Here is a 19,743-nt window from a genome sequence, read left to right as displayed (position 1 = left end):
CAGCTCTGCCTCTGGGAAAATGACATTGCAGATGGTGAGTGTCATTTCAGTGTAATGTAATCCTGTTATTAATTTAGTTAATTTTTCAACTGTAAATGAATGCAGTCTGAGTTAAGAATTTCAGATGATTTGAGTGTGGATGTCACATTATGACTGCAAAGTACCTTCATGTTTCCTTTGACCAGTTTAGCCAGGAAAGCAGGAATGCAACATTAGGGTGTCTCAAGTCACAAATCAGTTCAGTGTTTCACAGACATTGAGAATCCATTGGTGGTTTCTGCCTTGTCTCAAATGAATACTTTGCTATTCATTATTTATGTACTATATAATCTGTAACTTTTTAAAGACACCTGCCAAGAAATGCACCCTTTAAGATATTTTATCTTCTGTAGTGCTCAGTTTTGCATATTTCTTACTATTTGAACAGGAAAAACATTAAACTGTTCATGTGTCAATTTGTTATTTAAGTGTCAGCAGCCACTTTTTAAAACATTTTGCACTTGGTCTGTCTCTAGTCAGTCTTGCATCTTGATACCCATACCAGGAGGTGAAGGCAATTTCAAAATTATTTCATTAGAGACCCTCTGTAGCCCTGGCTCTGCTGGGGGTGTGCAGGTTTCAGGGAATGTAAATCCAGATAAAAATCTAGAGGGAGATGTAAAAAATACCTTGAGGTCTGCAGCTGGTGTGCTGCTTTGAAGACCACCTGGTGAGTGTGGTGAATACCTTCCTGTCCTCAGGAGCCTGTAGCAGGTTCAATCCCAGGAGGATTTATATTCTTTCCAAAACTCTTATCTTTCTTATACATTACAATTCAATAACTGCAGTTATTTCTACTAATGTCTATTCCTTTCTGAGACTGGATGGAGTGATTCTATCTGAAATAGAGCATTTTTTCCCTCAAATGATTGCATGTGTGCTCACATAGTGCCTCTGTTGTTCCTTTTTTAACCTTCCTGTTAGGCTGGTAATGATTTCCCCTTAGACCATCTTTTCACCTTCTTTCCAGGAGCTAAAAATATGAGCTACGCTCCACATATCCCTGTTTCCTTTACTTTAATGCATTAATTTAGATTAAGCAATTGCTTACCTTTGATTCTTCAACTTCTTTAATTACTGTACCAGTGTGATTTCTTTTGGCTCTTTTTTCATTCCTTACTCCACAGTAGAGGGGACTCCATGTGTTCACTGATTTTCAGTTGCATCTCTGACTCGAGGGTCCTGCCTTGGCACAGATGGATTCTCTCCAGGAGCTCTCCAGCAGCTTCCTGCTCGCTGACAAGTGGGCAGCTGTGCTCCTTGCACCGTGAGCCTTGTCAGGGCTCTGGAGCCTGGAAGGTGACTTTGATTTCTCTGTTCTGATGGTTACATGTGCTGTGGCTCCAGATCTGGTTATCAAGTTTGTACCTACCTTGTCTTTGGCACTTAGAGCTGGGTGTGGGGGCTGCCTGCTCCCAAGAGCTCTCTGAACACAGGAGCCTTTGACTGAAATATTATGAGAACTGAACAGGCAGGAGTAATCCCAGACTCCAGTATTTGTTGTGTGAAGTGTAAGACTTTGCCAGAGGTAGTACCTTTTCAGCTTCTAACTATAGTGTTGCTTTGTAATTATTCATTTGGATGGAAAATTCCAGCCTTCTAAAGGTTATCCCAGATGCAACTTTGTCAGGAAATGCATCACATGGAAAATAATAAAACTCCTATGGATACACTGTCTCCAGGTGAAATTGGATGCTGAGCATACTGTTGGAAGCAGTCTGAACCTTGTTAAATATGTGTCCCAGTGTTACAGGGCACTGCTGTCCACAATGCTGCTGGGGCTCTGGGTGGCCAGGATTTCTCTTTGTGTGGGGAAGGGGAAGTTCCATACAAGGAGCTGGGATTTTAAGTAGTGAATATCTGCACAAGGCACAGGTCAATCATATTTTGCAGATTTCTCTGCCCTGTGCTCCTCTCTGAATCCTTATGAATTGTATTTCTTATCTGTTCCCCCCGGTCTGTTGATATTTTTAACGTGAGGGAAAACTATTTTGATATTTCTCTGTCAGTTATTTTGACATTAATCAACACTGCAGATCTTGTTTTGTTTGGTGTCTGGGTACATCATAAAGAGAGTTGCTGAAAGAGTTCAATTACAATATCAGCATCTCTGCCAAATGTATTGAGCTGTTCTGAAAAGCGGCTTGTCTTTTCTGACCCAGATACACAGTTTCCAACTGTGGGAGATGCTGCCAGAAAGACTCTTGGCAGAAGGCCAGCAATAAAATTATACTGCAGAAAAACACAACATATTTTCAGCAGCACTTTGTGTGGTGTGATGAAAAATTACCTGTCTCCTGAATGCAAAGCAGAGGCTAAAATAAACTTCCAGTTTGAAGTTGCAAGCCTCTCACTCTGACTTTTGAAGGTAACAAAAACCGGTATAAATTCCAGTTATTTTCTATTACTGTGTGTGATACACCTCGGGCTGTGTTAGATACTCATTGCTTTGTTATTAGCAACCTCTGTTGTTCTTGCTGCCCTGTCAGTATAAACTCTGTCTGCTCTTGGGGTGCTGCACACTGCAAATTGCAGTTCTCCTGTGCAAGTACTGGTGTCAGGGTAGATTTGGAAGGTGGAGGGTGTTTTTAATGCTTCAGCTGAATATTTTTAGCGTGTGCCTTCTTGATGGAGCATTTAAAACCAATTTTCATGGTGTTCTACTTGGCCTGGCCAGGAGCCTGGAAAGCAGCTCACTGAAGTGAGGGGTTTGGAGCTCTGGTGTCCAGTGACCCCAGTTTTCTCTTCTCTGTTGCACCAGTAACACTTTTGTGCAAGGCGCTCCTGCAAGGGGATACTGGGGTGCCAGACACAGTTCATGTCTTCTTTCTAGAGGCTCAGAGCACCCTAATTCTGGTATTTCAGTTTTCATGGAATGCAAGTACCTGTTTCTCCTGCCTTTTCCCCTCCTTGTTCACAGGCACTTGGAGGTAGCTGAGCATATTCATCACCCCTGGCTGTTTAACTGTCTGTCCCCTGGGAATGCAGCTGCAGATGCAGGAATATCTCCTACTACAAAAGCCTCATCTGAAATTCTTTTTGCTTGTCTTGAGCCAAAGCATAAACTTCCTCTGTGAAGGATGGGATGTTTAATGGAAATGTTTCTACACTGTCATGGTGTTTTAATAACATTTCTAATGTGTCAAATCCCCAGTGATTTTAAACCACACTGCAGACTCTGCACGGCTCCACTGTGACCTGGTTTGAAGACAGAGATTATTTACTCTGGTTTTACACTTTAGGGGCACATGATGCAGAGCAGAAGTGATTTTTTCAAGGTCATCAAGGTCTCAGTGGTGCGAGGAGCTTCCTGTACTAGTTTCCTTGCAAGTGTGGGTGGCTGCCCCTAGGTAAGACAGTCACACATTTAAATATTGTGCTTTTTAGCCTGAGCATCAACTGATACTTCCCAGAGGATGCAGAAGCAAATATCCTGCTATAATCTGGTAGTGGAATGAGACTGTTGGATTTATGGGATTGCTGCTCACTTCACATAATGGTTTCTGATGTATTTGGTGCTGAGCTATGTTATGCTGCCTTAGTCCATATGGTTGGAGCAGATTTGATTTTGGTTTTCCTTAATTTAATTCTGCGTGCTGTCAAATGTACTTTATTCTGTATATTGTGTCTGCACTTTTATAGTAAAATCCCTCCTGTTTAGTGCTTTTGTTGAAAATGTTTTCTCTAAATCTGAACTAAATTAGGGTTTCACTTCTATGCGTGTTTCTGAAATATCCGTAGGATGTTAATGACTTGGAAGACATCGTGTATCAGCTTCAACTCAATTTTCAGGATTTTTTTCTAGCTTTCTGAATTTTATTATAAAGGTCTCTTTGTAATTCATCTGTCTGTGCCCTGACTTCAGCCAAGCACTGCTGAAAAAAAGGGCAGGTAAAGAGCTCATAAATATCTTCATCCAACAACCTTTACTTGTCTTGAAAACAAGAAAGCAGGTTACTGCTCTGTACACTGCTAGGGCAGAGTATGGAGAGGTGTTGGTGTTTTCACTTCATCAGCCCAGCAGAGATTTCCCCATTGTGGCTGTGACATATTCATTTCCAGCCTGTTTTGGATTTTCCAGGAACCTCAGAAGCACCTGGCACAGGCAGGGCTGCCTCCAGGAGTGAGTGTTTGCAGAGCTGCCCTCTGGACAGCAGCCTGCTCAGCTCTTAGTGAGCACCAGAACTTGCTCAGACACCTATCTCTGGCCATCTGCTTGCCACGGCCTGGGTGAGCTGATAAGCAACAGCTTGCAGTAGTCTTGAGAGGGAGGCCGTCCTGGAGTGTTGCTGGAGTCTGGAGACATTGTACTGGGCATATGCTGAAGTCAGCAACACATTCCAGTGCCCTTCTCTCTGCCTGGAATTGCCAAGTTACAGCTACCACAGAAGATTAACAAACTGAAAATGTGAAATGTGGGAGTGACAGGGAAGAAGAGTAGGTGAAGATAGCTGTAATTCAGTTTGGAGAGAGAAATAATTTGAAATAGATTATCTAGAAATGTGTCTCATAAAAGTCTCTCTTGTTTGCTATTTGCTGACTCAAGTTAATATTATTAAAAAGGAAAACGACCTTGTAAAGAGTCTGGCTGGTTCTGGAGATGGTGAAAGGCTGTTGAGTGTGGAGGAGCTTATGACTAGTTCACAAAATAAATACTGCCAAAGCAGTGATCTTTGCTTAGTTTTCCTCCCAGCTGCCCCTGTCTGACTTCCAGGATCTCTTAAGAGAAAGAACATCCACTTTGTTGATTGCTTCTGGGAGGCAGTTTGGTAGTGTTAATACACCTTGGTGGGCACAGAGCCTCTCTGATGAGAAGAGGGGTCAGTCAGCATTTTCATTAGCTTGCTTTTCCCAAGTATTTTTAGTTTGACTGCACTTAACTCTCTTGGGGTTTCTTCCTTGGCAATTTTCAGCTGCTGCAAGACACAGGTCCCTGCATAGTGTTCTTGTCTGGCTTTTTGTTTTACCCAATTCTACATCCTCAGTTCAGTGGTGTGACTTACAAACAACTATCAGGCTCTTGCTGCCAAAGCTACTGGTCCTGTAAACCTGATTAATTTGTTCATAACCAGGGAAATAGGGAAGCAGGATCTGCTGTTACCTTTTCCCCTGTCACATTCAAATCTCTGTGGGATGCAACATTTTAATTATTCCCTGTCACATCACAGGTTTAAGTATCTCCTCAGCTTTCAAGTCATCTCACCTATCCCTCTGCTGTTGCCAAACATGCTTTTAATTTCTAACAATGTCGGGCTTCTCTGACACACAATATGCAAAGTGTTGCTGGAGAAGGGATTCAGCACACAGGAGAAAAGGAAACATTGTGTGTGTGTATGTCAATCTGCAGAAATTTACTGACTGGGTTTCCAGTTGCTTCAAAATGTTGCTGAAGAGCTGATGCAACAATATGTGTAGAGAAAGGAAAACAGGAGTTTTCTGCCCGGACTGGAGTGTCTTGCTGTGCAGTGAGCTTATGCATTCCCTCTCTCACATTACCTGCTCTGTTCTTCTGCTCTTCTCTCTCACAGAGCATTTCCTTGCAGTTTTATGGTGCCAGTGCTGGTGTTGTTTCCCAGTTTAGGTGCTCGTGCTCGTGAAGGATCCTTTCCAATGTTGTGCTGGGAAAGGGAGTGCATGGGCAGCACAGGCGGTGTGGGTCATTTCAGCTCCTCGCAAGTCTGACATCTGCAGTTTGTTAGAATGTACTTGTCTGCCTTTAAATAACAACTTGCAGTTATTGCAACCTGAGGCCTTGGTTCTTGTGCAGCATCTGACACAGGATTGATGGCTGCACTGAGGATTTCCACAGAGAATTGCCTTCTGATATTTGAATGTAGTGTGTTTGATTCCTAACGTGCATGCAACACAAAAACGGACTTTGTGAGCTGGTTTCACATGGAGCATGGTTGCCTGTTGGATTTCCTGTCTTCCTCATCCCAGAAGCTGGGATTGCCAGGTGGCTGACAAACCTCCCTGGGATCAGCTCTAACTGGCATGGGAAAGTCGTTACGTGTGTGGGCACATCACAAAAATGTTGCTTTCCACAGTGACATCTGTTTGCTCAGATATAAATGGATCAGTGACTGTCCCATCTGAAAGCTGGGGTGATTTGAGCAGTGGTTTGCCTCATGTGCTCTATCCAGCACTTCTGGAATCAACATGCCTTCCCTGCTGATTTCAAGTTGTTTCTCTCTTTTTGCAGGTGAATTAGAGAAAGTGACTCCCAGAGCACCTTGGCTGTATGAACTCTTGAGCTGTCACGGGACTGAGAGGCTTATGAAGAGGTTCTGTCAGGCAAAACAGTGCTTAGCAAAGACACCAAGGAGGAGGGAAAAGGAGAAAGGGAGGGAGAGAGCTGAAACACTAACAAACCATGGTAGGTATTTGTTGTCTTTCACAGCGGTGCATTAAAACTGTTTTCTGCTGCCAGGCTTGCATGGGGCCTGATCAAACCCGAGAGAGGGGATTTTCTGACCTTGCACTAACTGAGGGATGGTACTGTGTGCTTTGAGCAGAGCAAGTGAGGTTTGATGTATTGTCAGCCTCTTAAAGCCAAAGAGTGTTCTTGTGAGCCTGCAGTACATGAATTATTAAATAGGAACGAAGGGGATGCTCATAAGGTTTTCTAATAAAACTGGCATTAGCAGGCTGTAGCAAACAGCATTAGTGACCTTGAACTTGCAGATTTCATTACCAAATACTCACATTCCCCTTCCACCTCTACCTAACAAAAGCAAGTTTTGATTATTCACATCCGTGTGTGTGTGTGTAACTGAAGGTGCCTCTGTGCACACTTTGTGGCAGTGTAGATGACATGTGTGTACCACATATGCCTGGTGTGTATGGTTTAAATGAGGAGTCACTCCTCATTTGCCTGGGTTTGGCTGCAAATAGAAGTGCCTGAGATGTGGGATTTGTAAAAATGTGCAAGTATGAAGTATTGTGACGGTGAGATTCTGAAATGTGTTCATAAAAAGACAGTAAACCTACTCAGTTGCTGAACAATATGAGTGGAGAGCAGTTTAAACATATTCATATATTTTTAAGTCCTCTAAAGTTATTACTGAGAGAATGGAAATGAGAATAAATGAAATAAATTTTAAATACAGTTGCTAACATTTGTGTGGCTGGTTGCTGCATTTAGGCTGTGTGTTTATATTTGTATTTAAACAAAACACCTAAACAAAGACTTTTACCAGTTACAGAGGGAAAGGGAGAAAGAACACTTTGCAAAGCAGAGTTGTTAATATATTTAAAATAGTGTCCCACTCTGTCATTCTTTTCGGCCTGAATTGTAATGAGGAGTTGATCTTGTCAGCCCTTCTTCATTAGGAAAGAAAACGTGTCTCATAATTAGGAATTACCAGTTTGTTTCTGTTCCACTGCTGTAACTGGCATTTCTGAGGTAGAAGATGGTGAGTGAGTTGGTAAATGCAGCTTGGCGTTTTCCTGCAGTCTGGCTGTATCCATTTTGTGGATAACCACAAGAGGGACCTCCTGAAAGCACTCTGCAGCCTATCAAACTGCAGGGGTAAAACCAGCCCCTGACAGATGAATTGTTACTGCCCAAATTATCCATCTGGGTAGAAACACAAAAATTAGGATGGGAATGATGCCATGACCTTCAATGGAAGAGACACAGGGAGTGCAATAAACCAGGAAATCATGGACAGTTCCTTAATAAGGATCCAGCCTAGAGGCCTGTGAGGTTGTTCAAAGGCCCTTTGTGTCTTTAGGAGTGGGTACAGCTACAAACCCATGAAGTAGGGGTGACAATGACACCTAATTAAGGTGCTTAACGTCTAGGAGGAACAGAGGGGTTTGGTTGGTGATTCTGTTCTGGGAGACTTTCAGCAGTGACTGATGTGTCTGTAGAGATCAAGACTTATTGCTGCCCTTGCCACAGGTCTGTGCTGTGATCACAGCTGGTCTGGGCGCTGCTTAGATCAAAAAAGTCTCACCTGAATAGTCTGCAGCAAACCCAAAACCTCCTAGCACAGGTTTCCCAACTAGTGAAGTTTACCTCTGTCAGCAGAATCACTCAGGACTCTGAGATTCACTGTAGGCTTTTTTAATTAGCACTCAAATATCTTCCTATTCATTTGAATGTTTTTTAAAAAGAAATTTCAGTCTTACCGTTTATCTTTATTCTCATCTTCACTCATGCCTTTGCAAATCCCTGTGCAGTGGCTGAGCCTCTCACAGTTCTGTACTGCCTGTGACTTCATCTGCAGCAGCAGCAAACCTGTGAGGGACTGGCTCTTTCACTGCCTGTTCCAAGGTGTGCTGCTCTGGTCCCCGGCATAAACAGAGGAGAGGTGGCTGCACTCAGCACTTCCAGAATATGCAAAATTGTATTTGGAGAGCATCAATGTCTTTTACAAAACAGGAATCATGTCTCCTTGCCCACCCTCCTTTCCACATGCTATGGCTGGTCTGCACCCTCCCTGCCAGGCAGGATTCCCATTCAGGCAATGTCCTGTCAATACACTCATAACTTCGTTCTCTTTTCTTCCTGTTTCCCACTCTGCAACAGAGATCAATCCGATCTTTTGCTAACGATGACCGCCACGTAATGGTGAAACATTCAACCATTTATCCATCTCCAGAGGAGCTTGAAGCTGTCCAGAACATGGTCTCAACAGTAGAATGTGCCCTTAAGCATGTCTCTGACTGGATGGATGAAAAGAACAAGTCTGCAAAGTGTGAGGGTGATGTGGAAGCCAAGGAGGAAGCTGCAGAAGGCACTGCCAAGTGAGTGAAGCCTCAGCTCACAAAGTGTCCCTGTGCTGCTCTCAATGACTCCTTTCCTCCAAATAAGAGTTGTAGTGTTACCTGGGTCTGCTGCAGATGAATATTCATAGAAGGAGGGGGATATATTTGGACTTTCTGATGTGGGAACACATGGGGGGAGTGCAGGGAATGGCAATAAGTGTGGGCAGCAGTTGATCTATAGTTCTTTGCTTATTTTACTGTGATGTTGTGAAGCTGCATTTAGCAGACAAACCTTTCAGCAGTTTTAAGCAAATACAATTCCTGGAACACACCAGTGCAAATTGACAGCCATGTGCTTGGGGGCTCCTGCACTCTGATACACAAAAGATTTTATAATCCAGCAAACAAAGTTTCCAAAGTCTCCATTACTTTCCATTATTGCCATAGTTTACCCCAGCTGGCAACTCAGCCCCATATGGATGCTGATTTTTTATAAAAAAATAATCCAGGTGTGATTGGTAAATGCTTTGGAGACAACTGGATAAGACGAGCTGGTCCTGGCCTCTCAAAGAAGCATTTCTTGCATTTTATTCCATGTTTTTAAACAGTCCTAGTCTACAAAACTGGCTTTTGTCACATTCATTTTTCTCAGCAGTCAAAAATCAAGTGTCCCTATGTTGCTTTGAAAATTCTTTACTGTGACTCTGAAAGGTTCCCCTAAACTGTAGCTGGAGAGTAAAATCCCCTTTAATTACCCTAAATTGTTTCATTTCCAGGGATCAAGGTGGTCGGACGTTATGTGGCGTTATGAGAATTGGCTTGGTTGCAAAGGGCTTGCTGATCAAAGATGATATGGATCTGGAGCTGGTTCTCATGTGCAAAGAAAAACCCACAAAGACCTTGTTATGTATCGTTAAAGACAATCTCCCAGCTCAAATTCAGGTGAGTTCATTTGCAGCAGTCCTCCCACAATGGCTGATAGTACTGCAAGGGCTATGTGGGGAAAGGCTGGAATTTGTTCCAACAAGAAAGACAAGTGATGTAAAGGAATATATTCTGAATCTAGGATGGCATCTGGGACATGTGACGTCTAATGTGGTGACATGAAGTCCTTACTCACAAAATTGAACCTCTTCCTGCTGTTGCTGCCCTACTCAAGTTTGTGCTGTCAGTTCCCTGGGAGGGCAGCTGACCTCTGTGCGTGCAACTAACCCAGGGTGGGTTTGGGTGCTCTGCTCCACCCAGCATGAGCTGAACTACAGAAATTTTTCCTGCTCAAGTGGTCACTCAATCGCTGTTGTTGTCCCTTGCCTGAACCTGCGGTTCCCCATTGCAGCTGCTTTGCTTGGGCTGTTCCCACATAAACCCCTCTGTGCTGCCAAGGTGAGAGAGAACATGTCACTTTAGGTGGTCACTCATTTGGGCCCATGTTAATCATGAGCTCATGTTATCTTTATTTATGGCTACTTAATTCTGATGCTGGCATCCAGTGGGCAGCAGTTGCAGCTTGTTTAGGGATACCACCTCTGCGACAGAGTTCTGAGGCTGAGGAATCAGTCCAGCTTCCAGATTCACCAACACTGGTACCAAGGAATTGTCCTCAAATGTTCCACTGCAAGTGCCCTCTCCAAACCACAACCAAACTCAATCTGCTTTTCTTCTGATCTGCTTTTCTTCCTGTGTTCTACCATGCTTGATAGCTGTTAGTTATCACCATTCATTTTCTCACACAAAGGGCTTGTTTTAATGGGCTAATGTTGTTCCTAGAGATGTGGCCCTATCCATAGCTAAAAATGCAAGGATCTTTTGAGTAGTAAAGAGTAAATTTTACTTATTTGAAAATGATAGGGATGTACTGAGTATTAAAGAATAAACCTTGTTGTGAGGCACGAAATGAGGAGGGCTGAAAATGAGAAGAAAAGTTAGTATGTGCTTCAAAAAAAGTGAGATAAAATGAAAGAATAGACATAATTAAAATATGTGAAGACTGAATAATTTCAAGAGACAGGCAGGTAAGATTCTGTGGGGAAGAACTGTGAGGGATTACAGAAAAGATGAGGGAAGAGGACTCTGATTCATGAAATGCTCCAACTGTTGTAGGCATGGAAGACAAGGAGAGCTCTGCAGAGGGATCTGATGCTGGAGGTGAAGGAGGGTTTAGGCCCATTGGTGGACAAAAGGAACAAGTGAGGCAGAGAGACTCAGGAGCTCCTGCTTTGCTGCTTTGAAGGCCCATGGTGAGCAGATGCTCAGCCATTTTCATCCCAACAATAAAGGAGCTGCAGAGCAGATTGCAGCAGAGAAAGGGTTGGAGCAGACATCCTAACCACTGGTGTGCTGAACCAGACTCCAGAATGAAGGGGTGGCTGGAGGCCTCTGAGCCGTCTGTGGCTGCCCTTGTGCTGCTTCTGGAGGGTGAGAGAGGTCCCAAAGGGCTGCTGAAAGACCTGCAGAGATATCACTGCACAGAACTCTGATACAGTGCATGTTAATGGAGCAAACTGTAAGGCAGTGGCAGCACTGGCTACAAAGAAATGTTAGAAATTGCTTTTAATGAGGGAGACAATGCTGCCTTTGTTACTGCAATGCCCTGTAGCCTTCTCATTAGCTGAGGCACATACACAGGTTCTTCGCTTTTTCAGTCTGTTGGGAGAGTCTTGAAATCTTTCTTGGTGACTTTCAGAAACTTACAGAAGAGAAGTATCTGGTGGAGGAGCATGTAAATGAGGCAGCTATTGTTATCCATAACACAAAGGAGCCCAAGCTCACTTTGAAGGTGATACTCACATCCCCTCTCATCCGAGATGAAGCAGAGAAGAAGGAAGGAGGTACACAGAGCGTTTTAACTTGGTTTTAAGACTGTTATAGCTAAATGTCCTGACTGTGCAGCACAGGGTTAATTGGCAAGTAGGTTTTTAATTGTGCATCGTGTATTGACTAGACTGGCTATTGCCACCATGAATTCCATTCTTTGTGCCTTAAAAAGACAGCAGTCACTTAAATTTCATGTAAATATGTATAGTTTTCCTTTCAAGCAATATTCCTACAGTGTTAACTCTGACATACAATTAGATCTTAGTTCTTCTTTCTTTCAGACTTGCTATTTAATTCTTGAACACCTGGTGCTGCACAGTCTTGTTTGCAAATTAAGTCAGTCAAGTGGGATTGGTTCACAGTTTCTTGAAAAACTCATAAAAATGTTTCTCTTTATGTAAAAGCCCTCTCCTGCAAAGCTCGCCAGTGTGTCGTCCTGGCCCTCAGTTTTTATTGATTGATGATGTGTATGCTTCTGGCTTTAAGAATTTCCTAACTGGGAGACAATTGAAGTTATGGTGCTGTGATACAGCACTTTTGCTTCTGAATTGAATATTGTACCTCATGTCCTTAGAGCAAAATAGTTCTAGAAAACTGTCACTTAGTCCTTTCCGTTCCTTCTCCCTCTCGGCGGTGTCCTGCACAGTCCCGTGCCCGTGCTGCAGGATGGTGTCTGTAGTACCAGTGAGGCTGGAAACAGACTGTGAGCAATAGAGAAGAGCAAATGTAGCCATACTTTGTTGTATTTTTAAAATCTTTTCAGTAATTTCTGCTTCCGCTTCCCAAACCTATCCCTAGAAACTTTGCCACTGGATGATGTCAGACCTTTGACCAACTGGCCACTCTCTGTCATGACAACTGAGGCAGCTGGGCCCGTGTGGGCTAGGGAACTCCCTGTCGCTCTCTTCCCATTTCTAGACTTGCCACAAGTCCTTTGCTTCCTCCCTCTCCCACATGGAATACCAATGGGGTGAGAAATGTTGGTCAGTTTCTCCTCATTTTGTTGGAGGCGATGGCAGGAAGGATCCCTTTCCAAGTGACATGTAACACTTTGGCAGCAGTTGAATGTAGAAAAATCTTACAGAACAGATGAATGGCAAAGATCCCTTAATTACACTGGCTGTTTATTCTGAAATTAGCAACAATGCTGTTTCCAAGACCATTAAAAATAAACTGCATATTGCTTTAGTTGTTCAGCTTCCCACAAGATGCTGAGACCAGCCCTGGAGCTGCTGCAGCTCATTCATGTTCATGAGAGAGCCCAGTGTAGGACGAATTCCGATGGTGAAGGATTTGTGAGATTCCCACCAGGGGATACGGTTTTACACAAAGGCTTCTGCCCAAGTATTTTCTTGTAAAAATTGATGCTGTAATGCCAGCAAAGTCCAGGAATTTCTTAATTCATCTCAAACTAAAGGAGGGTTGGAATTTTTGTGCTTTCTCATGCTTAAAATGTAGGTGGTCTATTTTTTTTTTTCAGTATCTTAAAATATTTTCAAAGGTCTCTACTATATTTTTGCAATTTAAAATGGTTTTACCACCTCTCCTGAAGTGGTTATACACTGTCATTCTGCACAGCTGCTGAGAACAGGGAATAGGGTCATGGATCTCATTTTAAAATGCCAGGTTCCTTGGCATTGATTCATCACAAAGAACAGAGACATTTATCATATTCCTTTCCAAGGTATATGGAGCATTATGCAGATGTCACTAAGTTAGGAAGGATACATTTTTTTTTGTAATCTTTCCAATCATTTAGATTGGAATCACTTAGATTCAGACAAAAAAAAAGTTTCATGTCTAGTGAATAGGGAGAATAATTGGAGAAAACTGGTGAAAACACCTTGATCTCCAAAGTACTGCTGTATTTTTTCACTACTACCGAACAGTGTCAACTAAATGTAAATAGACTTCCTATGCAGTTTTACAAACCTGTCAGTCGGCTCCATGAATTCTTTTGACTGAAGGAGCTCAAAGTGCTGCTGAACTTGCCTTTCATCTTCCATGTAAGATAGGCCCAGACTGCCTGAGCCTGCGGAAAACTGACCAAGGTTTCTGTAGTGGGATTAGCACTAATCTATCCTCTAACAGCCCAGGTCAGGCCAACGGCCCTCGTTACCAGTGCTCCCATTGTTCTGTAGGAATGCTGTGTGTGCCTTCATGCCCTGATGTCAGAATGTATCGAAAAACATTCCTGGATTTCTCTTCAGTCCCCACCTCTTTGGAAAAGTGTTCATGTTTAAGATGTGGTGTTTGTCCTATTTGTTTTTGCTGCTCCTTAGCAAAAATAAATAGTGGCTCAGTGTGTGTGTGTGCATTTTGATGTTTCTCACAAACAGCTACCCATAAAGCTCTGCTTTCTCATGTTGAGAAGTCAAGCACCTAAATTTGCCTGCATTTTGCATCAGTTTAATTTTTAAACTTCTTAAGAAACTGAATTTTTAGTCACAGCATCAAATATAAATTGGGCTTTCCAGACCAGAACCTTGTATCCTGAAAACCAGTTGTTGTCACTGAGCATACAGTAACAACAAATGATGTAATAAAACAAGCTGGTTCACCAAAGTGGGGCTGAACTCCTGTTGCTCCTGGAGCAGGACATGGCCAGTGATGCTCCCAAGGGGACAAGTGCCTCTCTCTGAAGGGGCAGCAAGCCCCAGACTGCCCTCCCCTCTCTGGAGAAGAAAAGGCTCCTCATACAGCTCAAATGAATGGAGTTGGCAGCTCCTGTGTGAAGAGAATGCTACAGCAGCGGGGAGAGAATTCCTGAGGGATTGGTTCTGCGTTGCATAGTGTGAGCTAATGTCAGGGCTTTAGAATTCTCTTTACTAAACTCCTTGGATCACTGCCCTTGTTAAAACTACAAGGAAAAAAGGAAAGCTTTGCAATCTCGTTTGAAAATTTTGATTTGGTCTCACTTTCCTGACTGGCAGAGCATGAAGAAACATGCCATTCTCCCGAGGGGGTCTGAAGGGAGCCCGCTGCAAGCCGCTCGCCCTCTTCACTGCCTGTTCTCTTCATCTTTCTGTTTAATAGAATCTTGCACCCCAAAGTTGGCAGACTGCAACATCAGGACACTGGGGCTGAACAAGAAATTGGCAAAATTCTCCAAGATATTTGTAAATTAGGCCTTGGAAAATGGTCTTAATCCTGTAAGAAAATGTATGATTCTAAATTGCTGAAACACATTTTAGGATGTTTTTGGTTCACCTGAATGACAGGTGACATGTATTCTGTTTAGTTTGTGGTTTAAGAGAAAAATTAATTTACTTTATCAATGGCTGCAGCACTCTTTAGCAAAACTTCATACAACACTGAGCACCAGTTCATTGCAAAAAAATAATGATTTTGCAGTCAGTCACCTTTACCATTTCTAACATTTTAAAATAAGATTCTGATCATGCATTGACAGTACTTGTTTGATACAATACTTGAGCTTTAAGCAGATGTTTATATTGTCTGCAGTGAAGCTTTTTCAGAGAACTACCCAGATGGATGTTGAGTAATCCTGTGCCACAAATGTCACTCCTGAAAACAACAAAACTGTAAAAGAAATTTAAAAGCAAATCTTGTGTTCCAAAGTGACTTTTTGTGCTCAAAGAAAGTCAGAGTTTTGAGAGTTTGCAGCTTTCGTTTGGACACTGATTTGCAAAGCAGACAAGAGGAGTGATTAATCCCAATCCTGGAATGCTGTTGATGAGGGCAATAACAAACAATGCAAATATCTGCTGTGAAGTTCACAGGGGTTAGAAAATAAGCTTATAGCACTTGAGTCAGCAACTGTTGACTGCAACCATCACCTGTCAGACAAGATACTGGTTCTGTTCAGTTTTACACTGGTGGATTTTTTTTGCTTTGGGCTCTTTTATTCATCATAACATCAAGTGCTTTTACCAGAGTAACCTTCCCAGGAAATGTCTTAGGAGAGGCAGCCTTAACATTAAAGATGCAATTGCTTATGTAGCCAATCCCATTCAATGGAACCCAAGAAAATGTCCTTGGACATAGCACTAACAAACTGATGGTACTTTTTCCTCATAACTTGTCCTGGTATTTTAGATGTTTTGCTGGATTTTGCTCATTTAGCAGAGTTTTCAGTTTCAGGATTCAGTATTTCATTCATCTCTGCAAAGGTCTCTGAAGACCTGAGAATTAACCATTATGAATAAGGAAAAGAGTGTATTTTCACATTACTTATTTTTAAGTCAAGAGTAACTATATATTCATAGGGAAAATGCCATATTCAAGGTTTTAGTTAAGCCATAGATTAATTTTGTTATTCCTGTTGTCAACATCAGCTAAAACTAGTATCTTGTAATATGATTTCACAGAAATGTAGAAACTGTCATTTATATAGAGGTTCCAGAGAATCTGGATGATACAAACTCCTTTGGATTAAAGTAAAAGAAATATGGAAGAAAGGACTGATAGAGAATTCCCCTTAATGTAGAATTGGATGCGGCTGCTAAAAGCAGTTTGTTACAAGTTAGTTGATAAAGGGGGGGAAGGCAAAGAAAGTGTAAACCTGGACAGAAAATATCAGTGTCTTGTCTCTCAAATTCATCTTTGAATTTCATCTGTTGGTTTCAGTTGCTGTTGGGAAGCTTTTACACAAGGGCACTTCCTCTCAAGTACATTAATGACCTGGAAGTTACCAAAGCCACTCTTTCATATGCTCTGGTTATATGAAAGACTAATCAAATTAAGTATTGTACTAGCATTTCCTGTATATTTCTTTCACTGAATTATACTGGCTAGTACTGTTCATGCAGTAATATTTCAAATATATTCAATGTTTTTCTTTGGAATTCTCAACAATTGCATGGATGTAATTTAACTTTCTACCTATTACATTTTTTTATTACCCCCTGAGAATATCTTCCTCTTGTCCAAAGAAGCTTTGAAATTCTGTGCCACCTTTGTGGAATAAAAGTCACAAAGAAGAAGAGGAAAAAAAAGCCCAATACATCCCAACAGAAAAAAAAAAAAAAAAAAAGGAAAAGTGCTATAGAGCTATTTTCTGCCCTGAAATGTGTTCTACATTTTTAATAAGATCCCAGATTGTCTGTAGCAGTGGCCATCTTTATTATTACTATTATTTTACAAGGAGTGAATGCCTTTGCTTCTGTTGCACATGTGCACATTTACTATCTTTAATGGCTTGTTTAAATTAAATAACACCGTGCACTTAAATTCTGGGAGTCTTATTATCTCATTGAGATGCTGCCGCTCTTTTTGTACTGTGACAGAAACCCCTTGGTCAAATTGTATCTGTCTCTTTTTATCCCATTTTTACCAGTAGATAATGTTGCGATGAAAGATCCTCCGGACTTATTGGACAGGCAGAAATGCCTGGAGGCCTTGGCGTCTCTGCGGCACGCCAAATGGTTTCAGGTTGGCTCTTTGTTCTTACCTTGTTGTTATTGTAGCCTTGCAAGGTTTAATTTGAGACAGTTTTAATTTTAATGCCTCTTTAATTTCTGACTAGTCCCTCCTAGAGCAAAGGTCTAGAATTCCAACCCAGTGCTGTACTGTGCGAGGGCAAACGTGACAGGGAGACAGTCAGCTGGTCCAGAGTTGTCATGAGGCTACAAAAGCAATCTTGACATTTCACTGCCTTTTTTATACATCTCTCTAAATTCAAGTGTACTTTTATAAATGTGCTTTTATTTTGCATGAAGGTGATTAAGTATTAAGTAATAATAATTTAAAATCTATCCAGGACTCTGTGCATTTAAAGAGAAAAGCAAAATTGAAGACCAGGCTTTTGCAGGTGTATTGGAATCATTTTGTTTGTTTTAGGCCAGGGCAAATGGACTAAAATCATGTGTAATTGTCCTTCGTATTCTGCGGGATTTGTGCAACAGAGTCCCCACATGGGCACCGCTGAAAGGCTGGGTAAGTACAGAAAGAGCTGAAGGCCACAGGTTCATGTCTCAGATCTCCTGGGTTGTAGCAGTGTCTGGACTGGGGAAAGCGGAGTCTTGCATGAGACTCCTCCTTCCACTCCTGTTCCTTTGCTCCCCATTTAACTGCTCCCTGTGTAGAGCAGAGGAGGCAAGTAGTCCTTGAGTCTGTGATACACTGATCCCATGGAAAGGGACACACTGCTGTGGGCCTTGCACATTCTGGAGGATTGGCAACAGACTCCCACTTGTTGCCTTCCATCCCTCTTGTTTAGTATTCCAAAACTATCCTGCTCCCGTGACAATGCCACTCCTGCCAGTGGCTGTCTCCCTTTCCTGGGGCAGGTTTGCTCTGCGTGCCTGGAGAGGAACACTCTGTAGGGCAGCAGAGGTGGTGTTTCTCTTGTGTGGAACTGAAAACCCTCTGAGAGAACATTCATCTGGCTTAACTTTAGAGACCCCTCCTTTTTGACATTTTGGGCAGACAGTGGAGAGCAGCTGGTGTCCTCAAAAGGTGACTCAGACGAGGGGGGACAAAGATATGCCCTACACAAGTTCATGGCCTCCTCTGGGGCAGGTCTCTGTCCGTTAGACCTGTAGTAGATTACAAACAAAGAGTCCTCATGTGAATGTGCATCCCCCTCTGCCCCCTGTTTTTAACTTTCAGTCACAGTTACCCTTGTGTCCATACTAATCATAATTTAATGTCTTCTAGCCACTCGAGCTTATATGTGAAAAATCTATAGGTACTTGTAATAGACCTTTGGGCGCTGGGGAAGCGTTGCGACGAGTGATGGAGTGTTTGGCATCTGGAATTCTGCTTCCTGGTAAGGGGCCAAATGAACCCCAGGAACACAAAGAGATGGTCAACCCACCTTAACATTTAACTGTTGCTGTAGGATTACATGAGAAATGCCTGCTGTGAACTCTGAACTTGCCCTGGAGTGAAACTGATGTTTTTTTCTTTAAAATATAAAATTAAAAGAAAGGATTTTGCATAGTGGTAACTGTGTGAATGATACTGCCACTGCAGGAGAAATTAACAGGGAATGTTAGATTTGTTATAAATTAAACCATACCTCATTAAGGGGTTGCAGGTAAATAAACTTAATGATTATCTGGTTTCTACCGATTCCTTTAAATCTACATATCTGTCCAAATTATGTGCTTTCTTCCATTTCTACTGATTTCAGTTAATGTTATCACCCATGTGCAGTGTTTACCCTGATAAGGTCTGTGGCCACTGCAAGGGTAGAAAATCTCGGGCCAGTTTGCATTGTGTGAAGCCTGGCTCCCTGCTGGAGAAGGGGTGCTGCCCACAGTGCAGCAGCTGGGCTCAGCTGCTCTGTCAGCCCCTGTTTGCACACTGCTGCTCGTTCCCCTCAGTAATCCCCATTCCTCTCCCTGCCAGGGGGCCCGGGGCTGCACGACCCCTGCGAGCGCGAGCCCACGGACGCTTTGTCTTACATGACAGTTCAGCAAAAAGAAGCCATTACACACAGTGCTCAGGTAGGGAACTCTGTGTGTGCTGCAATAGTGAGGAATCCAGCTCATTAGCACTATTTATTTTCTGCCAGGATGGCTTGTTTTCATGGCAGTCCTGACAGTTCTTGTGCTGCACTATCCTGGAAAGGTTAAACCATAGTTCACGAGTGCAAGAGTTAAATGTGTGTGAAATCTTACCCTTGCAGAGTCAGTGGGATGCCTGTGCACCCACCTCTGCTCCCAGCACAGAGCCCCTGGATGGGCTCCCTGTCAGAGTGCCCTGCACTCTGTGTTACAGAAATTCATGAGTTTTATATTTTTAGACATTAGCATTTTCCACAGCTATTGCAGAGGCCAGCTGTAAAAGCTGTCTTCTTGTCTGTCAAAACCACAGAAGCAGTTTTTGTCTAAAGACTTACTAAAAAACTTGAGCAACTGAGGTGAAATCCTGCTGTGATTAATGTGTTTGTCTACTGTCCCTTTCAGCACGCGCTCAGATTATCAGCCTTTGGGCAGATCTATAAAGTTTTGGAAATGGATCCCCTCCCATCAAATAAGTCATTTCAGAAATATTCCTGGTCAGTAACTGACAAAGAAGGTAGGTATTATTTGTTCCAAAAGTTACTAATTTGGCAGTAAACTAGGAGTTAATTTAGAATGGCTGAAGTTTTGAATCATGTGCTGTGAATATGAAGTAGAAGCTTTTCCTTGTTATATGTGGGGTGATTTTTAAAAAAATATTTCATTGTGAGAATAAAATCTGGAAGTTCTGGTCTCTAGAAAT

General features: G+C 42.4%; 1 protein-coding gene across 9 annotated transcripts in view; it reads left to right on the top strand.

The window, feature by feature from the left end:
* Window positions 1–19,743, top strand: part of STRBP (spermatid perinuclear RNA binding protein) — a 74,957-nt gene that overhangs the window by 16,172 nt on the left and 39,042 nt on the right. For 7 of the 9 annotated variants that reach the window (XM_072936709.1, XM_030286853.4, XM_030286852.4 and 4 more), the window contains exons 2-10: window positions 6,242–6,415; window positions 8,576–8,793; window positions 9,531–9,696; window positions 11,438–11,582; window positions 16,868–16,962; window positions 17,371–17,466; window positions 18,190–18,301; window positions 18,886–18,983; window positions 19,446–19,557. In XM_072936709.1, the coding sequence (XP_072792810.1) occupies window positions 6,413–6,415; window positions 8,576–8,793; window positions 9,531–9,696; window positions 11,438–11,582; window positions 16,868–16,962; window positions 17,371–17,466; window positions 18,190–18,301; window positions 18,886–18,983; window positions 19,446–19,557 (1,045 nt within the window). In that variant the 5' untranslated portion in view covers window positions 6,242–6,412. The remainder of the gene's footprint in view (window positions 1–6,241; window positions 6,416–8,575; window positions 8,794–9,530; window positions 9,697–11,437; window positions 11,583–16,867; window positions 16,963–17,370; window positions 17,467–18,189; window positions 18,302–18,885; window positions 18,984–19,445; window positions 19,558–19,743) is intronic. The other 2 variants (XM_030286847.4, XM_030286849.4) reach the window with 1 other exon arrangement.

The sequence above is a fragment of the Taeniopygia guttata genome, chromosome 17 (assembly GCF_048771995.1).
Source record: "Taeniopygia guttata chromosome 17, bTaeGut7.mat, whole genome shotgun sequence".
NCBI classification, from domain to species: Eukaryota; Metazoa; Chordata; class Aves; order Passeriformes; family Estrildidae; genus Taeniopygia; species Taeniopygia guttata.
This window is presented reverse-complemented; position numbering and strand designations above follow the sequence as displayed.